At 46.7% G+C, this 18786-nt stretch overlaps 1 protein-coding gene across 1 annotated transcript in view; it reads left to right on the top strand.

Moving 5' to 3' along the window:
- POLR2B (RNA polymerase II subunit B) overlaps positions 1-18786 on the top strand; it is a 1548892-nt gene that overhangs the window by 293988 nt on the left and 1236118 nt on the right. The window contains exon 5 of the mRNA XM_044059158.1: positions 665-884. Within this exon, the coding sequence (XP_043915093.1) occupies positions 665-884 (220 nt within the window). The remainder of the gene's footprint in view (positions 1-664; positions 885-18786) is intronic.

The following is an 18786-nucleotide window of genomic DNA, read 5'->3' on the forward strand; positions in this document are numbered from 1 at the left end:
AGTTCCACTTAGTGCCTATCACCCTTACTTAGCTTTGGGATTCTACCCATCTGTTATGACTGCAGCTATATGCACGATGAACATAGTACAGTTTTGTACCTACCATAAATGTAGATGTTAGAGTGCTCATACAGCTGCAGTCCAGGTTTCCCTCCCTCCTTCCCCTCTTAGGACAGGCCTTATGACAAACACCTTTCGTATAACCTTTTTTGGGGTATTCTTTTATGGTGTATTTGCTTGCAACTACTGTTTTTGATTTATCAACATTGCATTTTTGCATAACATTGTTTGCCTTCCTTCTGGGGGCACCTGACATCTGAGGCAAGAAAAACTGAAGACAATGGCGTTGGCTGCCTCTTTTATACCCCTGCTGCGCTGACGTCAGGGAAGAAGTGACGACAACAGACGCCGGACCTAGACTTTGGAATTCGGCCGACCGAGGACCCACCTGACGGCAGGGTAACCCATCTGTTATGACTGCAGCTGTATGAGCACTCTAACATCTATGTTTATGGTAGGTACAAAACTGTACTTTCTCAGATTCTTGTGTATGTAATGAAAGTGTTCATTACTTAACTTGATTTCATATTGTTTTCTGTGAATGTAGCTAATGTCTTAAGTGAACATCAAGCAACTTTTAAACCAGTTTTGTATCATTTTGCAGATATTCTGCTCCTTTGTATGTAGATATTACAAAGACTGTTACGAAAGAAGGAGAAGAGCAACTTCTGACACAACATCAAAAAACCTTTATAGGAAAAATTCCTATTATGCTGCGTTCCACTTACTGTTTACTAAATGGCTTGACTGATCGTGACCTTTGTGAGCTGAACGAATGCCCCCTTGATCCTGGTGGTTATTTTATCATCAATGGATCTGAAAAGGTAAGTTGTCAGTGGTAGATCACTTGTACTTTGGTACTTGCTATATAATTAAGTAGGACTAGGTTTGCAAAACTGGCACAAGTTCAATGCTTTGCATCTGGTGCCACCATACAGTTTTATATGGTTCCATTAGTTATTAGTTTTCCTTTGTGGGGATTGTTTAAATCCTCCAGGTAAGTTTACCGTTATTATCCTTGTATGTAGTAGAGCTGCCATTTCATTCTCTGACCTGTAATTAGATTTCTTTCACCCAGTGCAAATGCTTTTTTTCAACCAAGTGTGATATCTGTTGAGCATGTGCATGGATGTACTTGATATTTACTTTTTGCTGTCTGAGCCTGGTTCCTTACTAAACTGGTTGTTGACTTTGCTGTGGGTTGCAAAGTTTAAATGGCTTTCCAGTTTTTCCACCATCCTGATGTCCTTCAAGGATGCATCTGCAGTCCTTACAAATGGGTTGTCCTGTCGTCAGGCAGCCCTTCGGTCGGCCGGATTCCAAAGTCTGGGTCTGGCCTCGGCTGGTGTCGCACTTCACCCGACGTCATAGCTGCAGTTCTTCGGGTATAAAGGCATCAGCCGACGCCATTTTCCTCAGTCTTTCTTGCCGCGTGGCGCCCAAAGCAGAAGCTGTTTGCAAGTGCCGGTCGGTCAGAACCAGAGATTACTACTACAAGTACCAAAGACTTCTAAAAAGCTAAGTACCCCGTTGGGGACTCTTTCTTGCCTCAGCCGATGTCAGAAAAAGTGAATAACTGTTTAAATTGTGGGAAACAAATACCTCCTAAAGATTTCCACTCTTACTGCTTACCTTGCTTAGGCCCAGACCACAATGTAGCAGCTTGTCTAGCCTGTGCTTCTTTCAACCGACGAACGCTTAGACGTCGGTCTGAATTTGCTGAAGAGTTTTTCGGCTCCGCTTTTGCTTACATTATGCCGTCAGATACTCCGACTACGCAAATTTCTAAAAAACGCAAGAAAAAGGACCGACACTCGCCGTCCGTGGTTTCGGCCGAAACCGCGGTTAAGCCAACCGCAAGTGTCTCTGTTTCGGCTGAAACAGAGTCCACGGTTCTTCCTTCGGCCGAAAGCTTGCCACTTACCGAGGCCTCATCCGGCTTGGCTGAATCTGCTACTGAAATCCCACCTGCTCCTGCAGGTTCACAGGATTTATCAGATACTATTCCTTTGGATATTTCTACCCCTGCACGTGGAGCTGCTAGGCCTCCTGCATCCATGTCGATTAAGGCCTTTGCCAGGGCTTAAAGCAGCAAAAACTACCAAAACTGTGCCTGCTAAGACCCCCTCTCACAGGCCCAGTTCTAGTTCACAAATGCTTAGTCTAGCAGAGGATCTCATTTCTTTGATCCGGGGATCCCAACCACATCCAGACAGGGCCTCTCACCCACCTCCAGAGAAGAGGACTAGAGTAGAGCCCCCTGAGCCAGTTTCTTCAGATGGTTCCTCTGATGAATCGGATAATTCAAACCCTCCAGAGGCCCCTTTTTCTCCTTATGAGGACTCTGATGCAGAAGAGTCCATTCCTTCTGCCTCTCCGCCTGAGGAATTTTCTTTTGGGGAAACCTTGCATGCTATGAGGGAACAATTTCAATGGCAGGGCCAGGATTTTTCAGACTCTAGGCACACATTCATACCCTCTATGCCGGATGGCAGTGGACCTCTGGAATGTGGCACTGAGCTTCAACATTCAGTTACAAGCAATTTTTGTGCCAGGAAAAGAAAATATACTAGCAGACATCCTAAGCAGAACTACCACGGATGCCCACGAATGGATGCTGCATCCGGACATCTTCAAAACCATTGCAAGGAAATGGGGACTACCAGAAATAGACTTATTTGCATCCCCACACAATCACCAACTGAAAAAATTCTGCACAAGGACATACCACCCACTTGCTTGAAAAGTGGACTCCCTATCTTTCAGTTGGAAAAACCTGACAGCATATGCATTCCCACCTCTTCCTTTGATGCACAAGGTGCTATTGAAGATCAAAGAAGACCGTCCAAGGATCATCCTGATAGCTCCAGACTGGCCAAGGCAACATTGGTACCCATTACTGAGGAGTATGTCTCGGGAACAAATATGGCCTCTGCCCCTAGCTCCCTTGCTGTTAACACAGAACAATTTCAAAACCCTGCATCCAAACCTGAAAACACTGCAGCTGGCTGCCTGGAACATTACATAAGACCAAATAACCCAGATTTATCTCAAAGGGTTAAAGACATTATCTTGGAGGCTCGCAGACCCTCAACAAGAAAAAATTATTCAGCAAAATGGAAAATATATCTCACTTGGAGTACAGCAAAAGGAGAGAATGTGTCACTGGTAAACATAGCTAACATCCTGGAATACTTGGCAGAGCTCTTCCACAACGGCCTGTCCTATTCTTCCATTAAGATTCATGCATCAGCCATTTCAGCAGAATACAACTTGGATCCTCCAGTCTTCTCACATCCTCTGCTCAGGCAGTTTGAGAGGAATTAAAAATGTAAAACCACCTATGAAGCCACCATTGCCAGCATGGGACTTGAACTTTGTGCTAGAAAAATTGACACTACCTCCTTTCGAACCAGCAACAGCAGAATTACAATACTTATCATGGAAAACTGCTTTCCTGCTTGCAATCACTTCAGCAAGAAGGGTATCTGAGCTACAGGCATTAATGGCAGTACAGCCCTTCCTGATCTTCCATCAAGATAGTGTCCATGAGAACTAATCCTACTTTTATGCCAAAGGTGCTCTCCAGGGTATCTTTAAATCAAGCTATACACCTACCTACATTCTTCCCCAACCCACAGAACAGGGGAGAAAGACTGTTGCATACCTTGGATGTACATAGACAATTACGTTACTACCTGGACAGGACCAAGAGCAACAGAAAAACTGACCAGCTACTGGTAGCATATGCAACAGGAATGGAAGGAAAAGCAATTTCAAAACAGACAATCTCTAAGTGGATAGGAAATTGCATTAGATTTTGTTACTCCTACCATGGGAAGAAAACTCCAGAAAACATCAGGCCTCACTCTACAAGGGCTACAGCCACTACCACAGCTTTTTTACAAGGTGTGGCTACCAAAGACATTTTAGAGGCTGCTACTTGGAGCTCCGTGCATACATTTGCCAAGCATTATAATTTACCTTTATACTCCAGATCCCGAGCAGGTTTTGCCACTGCTGTTTTGCAAGGGATCTTAACTACACCATAATCTTATTTCTCCTCCTCCCCCAGTTTGGCTATGGTATTCTACCCATTTGTAAGGACTGCAGATGCATCCTTGAAGGACATAGTACAGTTTTGTACCTACCATAAATGTAGATGTCCGATAGGCATGCATCTGCAGTCAGGATTACCCACCCTCCTTCCCCTCTGTGGTACTCCTAGGGTATTTTCCCATCTTGTAGCTAGCTGGGGGAATCTATTATGGTGTATTTGTTTGTATATATGTACATACATGCTTATTTTTTGTTTGCTCTCTACTATTTGGAACCATTTGCATTTATCCAAATTTAGCCTTCCTAGAGGGCACCTGGCATCTGGGGCAAGAAACACTGAGGAAAATGGCGTCGGCTGATGCCTTTATACCCGAAGAACTGCAGCTATGAAGTCGGGTGAAGTGCGACACCAGCAGAGGCCAGACCCAGACTTTGGAATCCGGCCGACCGAAGGGTTGCCTGACAGGACAACCCATTTGTAAGGACTGCAGATGCATGCCTATCGGACATCTACATTTATGGTAGGTACAAAACTGTACTTTTGTTATAATGGGCCACCCATACTTTGACATGCAAGATCTCCACATCTGTCCCTTTATTACTACATACTTGCACATTTAAGTGCATCTTCCCTTTCTGTGTATTTTTTGCTTTGATATTCTAAACCCTGCATCCTCCTTTCATTTAACTCTTATTAGCGTATTTCAGTACTTTTTGTATTTTCGTGCATGTCTCTTCAGGAGTCTGCTGAATGTTTCTGGATTTTCAGTCTACATGTAGACCTCTATGAGAAGCTGACACTTAAGTGTTCTGTTTTGTAGCAGATGTCCATGTACATTTTGCCCTTTGCTTTATAAAATTGCTGGCTGGTGGGCCAAGTGCAGTACAAGACTGACTCTGGTCTAATTTCTCTTGTCTGCTCACAGGCTAATAGCTTTTATTGCTCATTTTTTTCTGGACAGAATCATTTAAGTAGAAGTGTGATTAGTGTTTAGAAGTACTTATCTTCAAAATGTGAGAGAATTATGGATTCAGTTTATTTTGTTTTGCAATAACCTATTGCTTTTGTTAACACAAAGCAAAAACAAATGATATCCTTCTATTCCTATGTTGCAGTATTCTTGGTGTGGGGTTTCCTGCCTCAGGCGACCTGAACACCTGCTCTTATACAAAATCTTCAGCTTGGCTGCTGCATGGGATGTCACATTTGGGGCCATAAGCTACGGACCTTAAATGTGACCTCTGCATGCACAAGCCTCAGACTTTTCAGCTGCAGACCACATTGTGTGCTTTGCGCCTTCACCGCAAGATGCCTAAAAGCTAAGCACCATGTTGGGGTTTTCTTTAATTTCTTGCTAAAGCTTGGTTTGTTGTAGGAATCCTTAGTCGATGTCAGCAAAAAAGGGAAAATGCTGGTGCCAGATACCCCATAAAGACATGCACAACTGCTGTGTTTTTTGCTTAGGCCGGGAGCACAACCAAAACACTTGCTACATCTGCCAATCTTTCGTTCCTAAGACCCTTTGCAGCTGTCTGGCCAGTCTGAATCTCTACCTGGGAAACAAGCTGCTGTAAAAATGAGCTCTTAGGATGGATCTGGTTTCGGAAGCCTTGACTGAACCTCTGGTAAAAAAAAAGGCCAAGTTTCCTAGGCCCTCTTCCTCTGCCGCTCTGCCAGTTACCGATTTTTAGGAGTTGAGGGATGTCCGGATCGGTTTACTTCTAGAGCGACCTTGGAGGAAGCCTCTTCACAGTTGACTGGCACATCCCTGGAGCCAACCCAGACACTGGCTACTGCCAAGGTTGAGAGGGAACTAGACATAGCCAGTCCTCTGGCCGGGATCCCTCCACCAGACACTGCTACCAATGTTCTTTGTGTTTCACTGTTGCAGTCATCAGACTTGGGTTATCTGCCTGCAGGTAGCCCTCAGTCAGCCTGAATACCAGAGTCTTGAGATTTCTGTCTGATGCTGTCGCCTCTTCCATGTCGTCAGGGATATGAAACATGGAGCCGACACCATTACATCAGCTTTTCTCGCTGCGTAGGAGCCTGAAGCAGAGGCAGTTAGCTGAAGCAGAGGCAGTTAGCAAGTGCTGGTCAGCTGCTACCTGAAATTTTCATTTTTCGAGTTTCAGACCTGAAGACTTCTAAAGCTAAGCACCCAGTTGGGGATCCTTTTTTCTAACCGATGTCAGAAAAAGTTAACAGTTGGTCTTGCCTGTGGAAAGCAAATACCTCAGATTTTCATTCTTGCTGCGTCATCTGTTTAGGCCCAGACCACGTCGTTCCTCGCTGTAGGTTTTGTGCTTTGTTGAATGCCCGAACTATTCTTCGTTGGGCTATCTTTGTCACTAAATTCTTTCTCTGTTAACGTTTCACTGTTGCAGTCATCACATTTGGGTTATCTACTTGCAGTAGCCCTCAGTTGGCCTGATTAACCGTCTTGGTTCTTGCGTCGGTTGCTGTCCCTTCTATGACATCAGGTAGTCGGGGTTTTAAAACATGCAGCCGATACCATTACATACTTCTTACTTGCTGTGCGGTGCCCGAAGCAGAAGCAGTTTGCAAGTGCCGGTCGGCCGACTCCTGAAATTTTCATTTTAGAGTTTCAGAACGGAAGTCTTCAACTAAAATCTAAGTACCCCGTTGGGGAAACTTTTTCTTGCTCTAAACCGATGTCAGTAAAAGTAAATTGTATTACTTGTGGAAAGCAAATACCTCAAAGATTTTAATTCATACTGTATTCTTTGCCTAGGCCCTGACCATGACTTACCTCACTGTTTTGTGCCTTATTTAAACCATGAACTATCCATTTTCGGTATATTTTGCTGCTAAATATTTTGATCTGTTCAATTATCCAGATATGTCTTGTAAACCATCAGACTACAGACATTCCGAAAAGTAAAGATAGGCCGCCTACCCATTACTCAGTGAGACGCTTTTGCAGCCCCCGGTACCCGCTACTTTAGATTCACAGGCCTCTACTGAGACCCATTCGGAGTCAGGTATGCCGCAAGATGCTTCAACTGTGGAACCTGCGGATGTCTCTACCTTGGATGGGTCCGGAGCCGCTGTGCAGGCATTGGCTTCTATGGCTGCAGTCAGGCCTACTGACAAGTATTAAACCGACGCCATCTTTTTCAAGGCCTAAAACTCAACCATGCCTAGAAAACTGTTGCCCAGACCCGCATTGTCAGGCCTCTGTACCTAAAAAAACAAATAAGAATGGCTAAATACCTTATTACTTTAATCAGGGGAAGCCAGCCTTCCCCCTCCAAGAGACCTAGGACTGAGTTTGCTTTTGATACTTCTGACCAGGATACTGAATTTTCTGTTTCCTCTGACCAGGATTTACCGATGTAATGTGATCCTATCTCACCTACATTCTGTACAGATGGGTTCGGAGCCGATCCTTTGCTCCGACTCTGCATGCTATACTATAGCACGAAGTCTCTTATTGGCTGAGCCTCCTCATATCCCAGGATGCCCCACTACTGCTTCCCCAGATCTCGTTTGCCACTTCTACAGCATAGACGTGGTCTCGGACTTGGCTGAGCTAAGTGCCTCTAGTATTTAAGTTTGTCAGAAATTTTGTCAAAATTACCCAAAAGCTGTTTTAACAGCTGCTTGTTGTGGTGTGACTGTTTTTTCTCAAAGTTTGTGGTAAAATTTTGTGTTTGTCAACGGTAAAGGATCCCGTTTAAGTTAGAGGGGCCTTTGCCTAGCCCTCGCGCTTTAGTCAGGGCTGCCTAATAGCTACTTATTGTGCGTGTTCTATTTGTTTGAACTTGTGGTAAATAAAATTTTTTTCTTGGTGGCAAGTGTTCCCGTTTTTACTTAGAGGGACCTTGCCTTTAGTCTACCTGTTTCTTTTTTTAGTCTGTATTGAAGTTCTCTTTCTAAAGTTTACTGGGAGTTGATAGCCATGTCAAAAGAACATAGGCCATCTGGATTCAAAAAATGTTCAAAATGCTCTTACAAAATGTCCATTACGGACGACCATTTGCTTTGTGTGTACTGTTTGGGGCCGAAGCACTTACAGGAATCCTGTAGCGTTTGCCACACTTTTTCCTCTCGCGTGCTCCAAGAGAGGAAAAACAAGTTGATTTTGAAAGGGCTTATTACCCCTTCTTTTGAGGAAGCCCTATCTTCTTCCCCGTCTAGGAAGAAAAAATCGTCGGCTCCGACCAGCCCGTCGGATCAGACAGCAAAAAAATCTAGGCAGGCTTCTCAGTCAGCTCCACGGACTTCAGAGCCGAGGGTGGAACGGTCTTCCTCGATGTCTCCGGCCTAGACTCCTCTGACTTCGAAGCCGAGAGCTCGGGCGTCGAGAGGCGAGTCACCTTCATCGGCTCCACTGCCTTCGGAGCAGATGAAGGTTGCCCGCTCAGACTCTTCCCCTTCGGTGCCGAATCCACATCGGCTCCAAAGGAAATTGCAGTAGTGGTGGAACCTCCCTCGGTGCCGATACTTCTCGAGTCCATTTGGAGCCAGTCCTCCAGTCTTTAGGAGCCGGCGGAGAAGTCAACTCGACCCGGTCGGTCTCTTCTCGGTCGTCGGATGTCTGATTCGGATGTAGACAGGGTGCTTCAAAGGCTTTTTCAGTCTCCGGTCTTTCAAAAGTTGGTCTCTGCTCCGGCCCAATCGGCTCCGGAGCCGATTTCCCACCCTGCCATCTTGGTTCCTCCTCCAACAGCTTCGGCACCGTTGGAGTCTGTGTTGGTGGAACCAGTGGAAGTTGTAGGGTCAGCTCCGACCCTAACTCCAACCCCGCCCTTCAGGTCGGTGTTCGGTACACTGACGACCTCTGTCTGCCCCGGGGGCGATGCTTCGGGACCGATCCTTTCGGTTCCTAGCCTCCCTCTCGGTGCGTCTGCGGCGGGAGTTCCGTCTGCTGTTGTGGCCTTGGGGGTTGAACCTTCCCAGGATTCTGGGGGTCCTGCCTTCATGGCCATGAGGAGTGCCTTGGCCAAATCTTCTCTGGCCACTTCTACCTTCTCACCACCACCTTCCCTTGGCACGGAGACTAGTTCCTTTGCAGTCCCCCTGTCTCATGACAGCGGAGCCCTGGGGCCTGAGGTTACCCCCATCGGGGGTTCCCTTCTTCCTGGAGGTCCCTCTGAAGCGTCTTCGGAGGAACCTCCTAGGAAAAACAGTGCAAGAGGAAGCACGTCGACTCCCCTGATGAGTTTCTCACCTCCGATACCGACCTCGATGATGCGGAGGGGTCCCCCAAGTCGTCCTCTGATGTATCCTTTACGGACATCTTGGAAATCCTTAAACAACGAGGCGACTGGCAGTCCAAACCCCCTTCTGCGGAGGAGTCTGTGTTCCTCAAGGCCTTCGGGGCTCAACCCTCTGCCTCCTGGGTGTCTCCGCCCTTCGATGAGCTCCTGGATATGATCTCATGAAGGGCGTGGGAACATCTGGATTCTGTTGAACCGGTGCCAGCTCGACCCAATAAATTCCTTTCGGCACCCCCAGATAAGGACTTTCTTACCAAAGGTGTGGCTGTAGATGCCTTGGTGGTGGCATCTGCTACCCAACAAGATGTGGCAGAGGCTTCAATGTCCGGCCATCCTCCTAATGAGTCTAGGAGCATGGATCGGTACGGGAAGCGCACCCTTGCTTCAGCAACCTTTACATTAAGGTCTCTGAATTACCTGACCCATTTTACGAGACTGCAGAGGGATCTGGTCAAGGAGCTTTCAGATACCCTCTCGGGTAACTTACCTGAGCAGTTGGCCCAGATGGTTAACTCCCAGTTGGCTACCCTATCCTCCCTATCCAACTCGTCCATGAGGCTCATTTCGTATGCAGCCGAGGGAGCGAGCAGAGCAGCGGGCACAGGTGTTGCTCAACGGAGACAAGCCTGGCTGTCTGTGTCATTTTGCGGAGGCCTTTAAGTCTTCCTTTGCCGGCCTTCCGATGGGTCCTCCCTTTTGGACCTAAGGTAAAGGACACATTGACTCGCTGCAGCAGGAGGACAAGACTTTAACTGCCGTAGGGGCCCGGTTTTCCACTCCCTTCAGACCTTATCCCAAGGCTCGAAGAGGGGGGAAAATGTGGTTCCGTAAGTCTCAAAAGTCTTACTCTTCGCAGCAAAGTGATTCCCCTTCTAGAGGCAGAGGAAGGGGAAATTTTTCAGGGAGACACCGTCCCAGAGGCGGCGGAGGCCCCCGCAACACTGGAGACCGCGAGCCCTTTCGTGGCTCCTCCTCCTTCCAGCATCCCTGAAGGAGTGCCCGACTGTGCAGCTCCGGAGCCAGTCGGGGGTTGTTTTTTGAGGCACCTAAAGGCCTGGGAAAGTATCACCCAGGACCAATGGGTGCTTCGAATCATCGCCGGAGGTTACACCATTCCCTTCTCTCAACCCCCCCCCCCCACCATCCCAAAAAATCCCGGACCCGCCACCCAGTCAACGGGATATGGCAGCCATCGAAATTTCAAAGCTGCTTCAAAAAGGAGTCATCCAACCTGTCCCCGCAAATCAGACCGGATCAGGGACTTACTCGAGATTCTTTTTGGTACCAAAAAAGACCGGGGACTTGAGACCCATTTTGGATCTCAGCAAATTAAACCGATCAGTGAAAAAGTCCAAATTCCGGATGGTCACCTTGCAAACCATTCTCCCGCTTCTGGAGAAGGGTGTTTGGATGTGCTCCATAGATCTCAAGGACGCCTATTATCACATTCTGGTAAATCAGGCGTCGAGGAGACACTTGCGCTTCAGCCTAGGGGACGGTCATTTCCAGTTCCGTGCACTGCCATTTGGTCTCACCACAGCCCCCAGGGTGTTCACCAAATGTTTGGCAGTGGTGACTGCTCCCCTGAGAAGTCTAGGATTCCAGGTGTTTCCATAGTTAGACTGGCTCCTAACTGCCACCTCAAGGCATCTACTCTTAAGAACTCTAGCAGCCACTATCGCCCTAAGCAGCTCCTTAGGCATCACCTTCAATTGGACAAAATCTGTATTGCTGCCATCATAGCGTATTCTGTTTATTGGTGCAGAAATAGACTCAAGGCAGATGCGAGTCTATCTTCCTGCGGAAAGGATAGCAACATTGCAGTCTCAGGTGAGGGCGTTACTCCTCAGACGTCGAGCTCCAGCCAGAATGGTTCTGCAGCTGTTGGTTTCCATGTCAGCCACCATTCTTCTCGTTCCTTTTGCAAGGTTACATATGAGGATACTTCAGTGGCTCCTCTTAGACCAATGGTCTTATCAAGACTTCCCCCTCCGTCACCACATATTGGTAACAGAGACGTGCAAACAGGATCTTCGTTGGTGTCTTCTTTCCTCCAACCTGGATCAGGGGCGACCCTTCGTCCCCCCATCCCCCTTAGCCACGTTGACTACGGATGCCTCCCAGACAGGGTGGGGGGGGACATTATCTGGACAGGTCGGTCCAAGGCATGTGGCACTCCGACGAGAATCTTCTCCACATCAATATCCTGGAAATGAGGGCGGTGCTTCTAACATTGCAAGCACTACACGACCACCTCCCCTGGGGGACGATTGCCATTCAGTCCGACAACATGTCTGTAGTCTGGTACTTGAACAAGCAAGGAGGGACAAGATCCTACCCCCTTTGCAGAGAGGCCATGAAGGTATGGGATTGGGCGATTGCTACCAAACGCTTTCTAGTGGCAACACACATTCCAGGAACATCCAATGTGATATCCGACAGACTGAGCAGGACTATTCTCTCACCACACGAATGGTCCTTGAATCACAAGGTAGTAACACAGATTTTCATGAGATGGGGAATCCCATGTTGCGATCTTTTTGCAACTCCCCTCAATGCAAAATGCCAGCAGTTCTTCTCTCTCATTCCAGTTCCAGGGGAGACCCCCAAGGATGCTCTAGTCCAAGCCTGGCCTCCGGGTCTGCTATACGCCTTTCCTCCGGTTCCCCTTATTCCCAAGGTGGTTCAGAAGGCGATTCGTTTGGGAAGCAAAATGATTCTAATCGCCCCATACTGGCCTCGTCAAGTATGGTTCCCTTTTCTTCACAAGTATGCATTGGACGGTCCCTGGTTCCTGGACCAAGTTCCGGACCTTCTGATACATCAGTCAGGACAGCTCCATCAGTCACTCCATTCATTGAAGCGAACAGCTTGGCTACTCCTCTTCCAATCATAGTCAGGAGCCATTCTTTCGACCCTGAGGTTATGCATATTTTGTCATCGGCCCACAAGTCTTCTACAAAAAAGATGTATAGCAGTAAGTGGAAGAGGTTTGCTATTTGGGCTCAACTCAGAGGGTTAGACCCTATGACAGCTTCTGTATAGAGGTTCTAAAATTTTTAACCTCCCTGTTCAACCAGGGTTGTTCAGTGTCCACCATCAAAGTTCAATTGGCGGCTATTTCCAATTTTCATGAGAACATCGAACCACCTTTAATGAGCAATAAGTTGTGCAAAGCCTTTATCAAAGGAGCTTGGCTTCTTAGGCCACCTATTTCGCATCCTGCACCACCGTGGGACCTTAACGTAGTGTTAGGAGCATTAACAGCACCCCCCTTTGAGCCGGCTGCTACCTGTGACTTGAAAATTTTCTTGGAAGACTGCCCTTCTAGTTGCTATCACATCAGCCAGGAGAGATGTCCTTCATGGATGCATCTGCAGTCATAACAAGTGGGTTGTCCTGTCGTCAGGCAGCCCTGCAGTCGGCCGGATTCCAAAGTCCGGGTCCGGCTTCGGCTGATGTCGCACTCCACCCGACGTCATCTCTGTTGGTCTTCGGGTATAAAAGCATCAGCCGACGCCATTTTCCTCAGTCTTTCTTGCCGCGTGCCCCGGGAACGAGAAGCTGTTCGCAAGTGCCGGTCGGTCGGATCCAGAGATTACTTCTACCGAATACTACTTGAAGACTTCTAAAGCTAAGTACCCGCTGGGGACTCTTTCTTGCCTCAGCCGATGTCAGAAAAAGTTAACAATTGTTTAACCTGTGGGAAACAAATACCTCATAAGGATTTCCACTCTTACTGTCTGCCTTGTTTAGGCCCAGCCCACGACGTAGCAGCCTGTTCGCCTGTGCTTCTTTCAACCGACGAACGCTTAGGCCGGTCGGAGTTTGCAGAACAGTTTTTCGGTTCTGATTTTGCGACATTATGCCGCCGGATCCTCCGACTACCCAATCTACCAAAAAACGCAAAGATAAAGACCGACACTCGCGGTCTGCGGTTTCGGCCGAAACCACGGTAAAGCAAACCGCGAGTGTCTGTTTCGGCCGAAACCGAGAAAACTGATCAAAGTACAGCTGAACCTATTCTTACAACTGAGGCCCCTGCTACAACTCTTGAATCGACCTCAGAAATTTTACCCACTACGGTGGTTGACTTATCAGACACCATCCCCTTGGATGTCTCTACCCCAGCACGTGGTGCTGCTAGGCCTCCAGCAGCCATGTCCATTAAGGCCTTCGCCACGGCTAAAGCAGCCAAGACTACTAAAACAGTGCCTGTTAAACCCCCCTCATCCAGGCCCTCTTCTAGTTCTCAAATGCTTTCTTTGGCAGAAGATTTAATTTCTTTAATTAGAGGATCTCAATCTCACCCAGACAGGGCCTCTCAGCCCCCAGAGAAGAGACCTAGGGCAGAGCCCCCTGAGCCAGTGATGATTCTGCTGATGAATCAGACATTACTGACAAGCCAGAGGCTCCCTTCTCCAATTTTGAAGATTCTGATGCTGAAGAATCCATTCCAGCTGCTTCCCCACCAGAAGAATTCTCCTTTGGGGAAACCTTGCAAGCCATGCGAGAACAGTTCCAATGGCAGCAACAGGATTTTTCAGACTCCAGAAAAAGACTTAGGACCTTTCTGCACCTCCCACAGCACAGGCCCTTAGCTATACCTCCTGTTCTCTCTGTGGTGGATGATGCTTTCAATGATGTTTGCTCCGCCCAGATTCTTTACCCCAGCCCCTGCCAAACCAGACAGATTTTACAGGGTGCCAGATACTCATCACCACCTTTACAAGGCCCCTCTTGCAGACCCAGAAACTATATCCCAGGGTCCCAAGGCAGTAGCCGCGACCACAGCTAAAACCCTATTCCTTCTGAAAGGGAAGCAAGGTCATTAGACAGATGGGGTAAAAGGTCTACACTTCAGCTACTCTCTCAGCTAGAGCTTTAAACTGTCAGTTTCACATGATACAATACCAAGAGTTTATGCTTGATCAGTTAACTAAAAAACTAACCACTGATGAATCTCTTGATAAGAAGTATGTATTAGAGATGGTAAATAACATACAACAGGTTAGCAACCATTCCTTAAAATGTGGCTATGATGCACTGGAGGCTTCATTTAGATCAGCCATGACAGGCACAGTGATAAGAAGGCATGCATGGCTAAAGGAACAAGCTTTACCGGATCATGTTAAAGCTAAGTTGCTAGATGCTCCTATGGACAAGACAAGTTTGTTTGGTACACCTGCCCAGCAGGTTATGAAGAAAATGGAAGAAAAGGCAAAATCTGTTGAAACTGTTAAAGATTTCTTGCAGGTTCAACCCCAAGGTTTAGCAGGAACTGGCCTGCCAAAATTGGTCCTTTCCTGACTCCACAAAATTTCAAAGGGGCAGGAATAGACGTTCCAGAGGCAGAAACCAATCCAGAGGAGGTGCCTACAGAGGACGACAGTGGCAAGGTAACAACAGAGGCACAGACACAGCCACTGCCACTACATCAGCACAACCACAGTGACTTAATCCTAAATCCGCCTACCAGGGAACAAATAGCAGCTCCTCTAGGCGGAAAGTTAACCTTATTTTCAAAGAACTGGCACTACATAACAAAAGACAAGTGGATTTTACAAACCATAGATCATGGTTACTGGTTTCACTTCCACACTTTACCAGTCAAAAGAGGAATGCCAAATCTACCTCCAAATCAAAAAACAGAGGCTCTACGCCAGATAATGGAGTTAGCAAACATGAGAGCTGTGGAAAGAGTGCCAACAGCAGAACAAGGAAAGGGGTTCTATTCCAGACTATTCCTAGTTCCAAGAAAGGAAAAAAGTTGGAGACCAATTCTCGACCTGTCCACCTTAAATACATACATTGTCCCAAAATTCAAAATGCTGACCCTACAGCAACTTCTTCCCATGCTGGGCAAGGAGTCTTGGCTGGTAACTCTAGATCTCAAGGAGGCATACCTGCACGTCCCCATTCGACCAATCTGCAGAAGATACCTCAGATTTCTTGCAGGATCAGAGCACTATCAATTCTCAGCATTGCCCTTTGGCTTATCTACTGCGCCCAGAGTATTCACAAAATGCCTGGCATCAGTAATCGCCCATTGCAGACTACAGGGAATTCAAATTTACCCATACCTGGACGACTGCCTGCTACAAGGGGACAACAAAAGCAAGCTGACAACAGATTTACAAAGGGTCATTTACTTGCTACAAGGACTGGGATACACAGTCAATTTACAAGTGTCAAGGCTGATACCATCCCAAACAAGGACATTCTTGGGCGTGGAATTAGACACAGTACAACAAATGGCATTCCTGACTACAGAAAAACAAAAAGAACTTCCTGTTTACTTCTTGGCACTAACAAAACTGAACAAGTTAACAGCAAGAAAAGTTCTGCAGGCCTTGGGCTTCATGGCATCATGCATAATCTTGGTCCCATTTGCCAGACTACATATGAGGAAACTACAGTGGTACCCAAAGAATTTATGGTCCCAACACAGACACAGTCTAGAAACAGAAATCCCACTAATTCCATGCTTAAAACAGGAGTTCCTATGGTGGGCTCAGGCATGCCAGTCAAACCCAGGCCTACCCTTTCGCAGATGTCAACCAAGCCAGACCATCACAACAGACGCTTCAGACCTAGGATGGGGGGCCCACATGCTGGACAAATGCGTGCAAGGACTGTGGACACAGGAACAACTTCACCTGCACATCAATCTAAAAGAAATGCTGGCAGTAAAACTGGCAATCCAAAAGTTAAAACCATTTCTCAAAGAAGGCCAGTTGATAAGGACAGACAACACCACAGTCATGTGGTACATCAACAAACAGGGAGGCACACATTCATACCCCCTATGCAGAATGACCTTGGAGCTGTGGACCCTGGCACTCAGCTACAACATTCAATTACAGGCAATATTTGTACCGGGGAAAGACAATACTCTAGCAGACATATTAAGCAGACCCACTTCGGATGCCCACGAATGGAAGCTGCACCCGGACATCTTCAAGACCATCTCAAAGAAATGGGGAATGCCACAGATAGACCTATTCGCATCACCTCTCAATCACCAGCTCAAAAAATTCTGCACAAGGACATTCCACCCACTAGCATGGAAAGTGGACTCACTCTCCTTCAACTGGAAAGGCCTAACAGCATATGCATTCCCACCTCTTCCTTTGATACACAAGGTACTACTAAAAATCAAGGAAGAACGCCCAAGGATAATCCTGATAGGTCCAAACTGGCCAAGACAACAGTGGTACCGACTAGTGAAGAGCATGTCTCGAACAATATGTGGCCAATACCCTGATGCCTTTGTTAACTCAGAACAACTACAGCATCATACATCCAAACCTAAAACGCTGCAACTGACTGCATGGAACATCACATAGCAGCAGCTAATCCAGAACTTTCCCAAAGAGTTAAAGACATTATTCTTGAAGCACGCAGACCTTCAACAAGAAGGAACTATGCTGGAAAATGGAAAAGGTTTGTCATTTGGAGTACGGAAAGAGGAAAAGATGTGTCAAACATAGATATGCCTAACATTCTGGAGTATCTGGCGAACTTCTTCATTCAGGCCTGTCCTACTCCTCCATCAAGATACATGCATCAGCTATTTCAGCAGAATACAGCTTTGATCCACCTGTTTTTCGCACCCTTTGCTCAGGCAGTTCCTCAGAGGAATCAAGAATGTAAAACCTCCAAGGAAACCACCATTACCAGCTTGGGATTTAAACTTTGTGCTAGAAAAGTTGACACTATCACCCTTTGAACCAGCAGCAACAGCAGACCTACAACACCTGTCATGGAAAACTGCTTTCCTACTGGCAATTACTTCAGCAAGGAGGGTTTCAGAACTACAGGCCTTAATGGCAGTGCAACCCTTCCTAATCTTCTACCAAGATAGTGTCCATGAGGACTAATCCTACATTTATGCCCAAGGTGGTATCCAGAGTGTCTTTAAACCAGGCAATCCACCTGCCTACCTTCTTTCCCAACCCACAACAGAGGGGAAAGAATACTGCATACCTTGGATGTACATAGACAGCTACGCTACTACTTGGACAGAACATAAAATAGCAGAAAGACTGACCAACTTTTTGTAGCCTATGCAACAGGAAGGGAAGGAAAAGCTATTTCCAAACAGACAATCTCCAAATGGATAGGAAATTGCATACGATACTGTTACTCCTTCCATGGAAAACCAATTCCACAGAACATAAGACCTCATTCTACAAGGGCAACAGCCACTACCACAGCCTTCTTACGAGGAGTGGCAACCAAAGACATTATTGAGGCGGCTACTTGGACCTCCGTGCATACATTTGCCAAGCATTATAATTTGCCTCTATATTCCAGATCCCGAGCAGGGTTTGCCACTGCTGTACTGCAAGGGATCCTAAACACACCATAATCTACTTTTATCCTCCTCCCTAGTTGGCTATGGTATTCTACCCATTGTTATGACTGCAGATGCATCCATGAAGGACATAGTACAGTTTTGTACCTACCATAAATGTAGATGTCCGAACTGGATAGCATCTGCAGTCAGGATTACCCTCCCTCCTTCCCTCTGTGGTACTCCTAGGGTGTTTACCCTCCTAATAGCTAGCTGTTGGGGGGGAGTCTTTTATGGTGTATTTGTTTGTATATATGTACATATATGCTTATTGTTGTGTTTACCTCTATCTATTTGGAAACATTGGCATCTATCCAAATTTTAGCCTGCAAGAGGGCTACTGGCATCTGGGGCAAGAAACACTGAGGAAAATGGCGTCGGCTGATGCTTTTATACCCGAAGACCAACAGAGATGATGTCGGGTGGAGTGCGACATCAGCCGAAGCCGGACCCGGACTTTGGAATCCGGCCGACTGCAGGGCTGCCTGACGACAGGACAACCCACTTGTTATGACTGCAGATGCTATCCAGTTCGGACATCTACATTTATGGTAGGTACAAAACTGTACTTTTCAGAACTTCAAGCCTTATGTATCAATCCACCATACCTGATATTTCACAAGGATAGAGTTTCTCTAAGACCAAATCCATCCTTTATACCAAAGGTTTGTTCTAAATTTTGCTTGCAACAATCCCTGGAACTACCAGTTTTTTCCCTAAGTATACAGACAGGGCTGAATATACATTTCACACCTTAGATGTGCACAGACAGTTACGTTTTTATTTGGATAGGACACAACAATCACGGAAATCAGATCAACTTTTTTGTGTCTTTTTCGGACAATAAATTGGGCAAAGCCGTTACGAAAGTCACTATTGCCAAGTGGATCAGAGACTGTATCAGTCATATTTATAGCATTTCAAATAAAGAGCTTACTATTCCTGTGAAAGCTCATTCTACCAGGGCTATGTCCACTTCGGCGGCTTTTCATTCCAAGCTCTCTATTAGTGACATCTGTGCAGCTGCTACGTGGTCTTCTCTTCATACCTTTGTTTCTCAC

This window comes from Protopterus annectens, chromosome 17.part0 (assembly GCF_019279795.1).
Source record: "Protopterus annectens isolate FY-2018-M chromosome 17.part0, PAN1.0, whole genome shotgun sequence".
Lineage (NCBI taxonomy): Eukaryota > Metazoa > Chordata > Ceratodontiformes > Protopteridae > Protopterus > Protopterus annectens.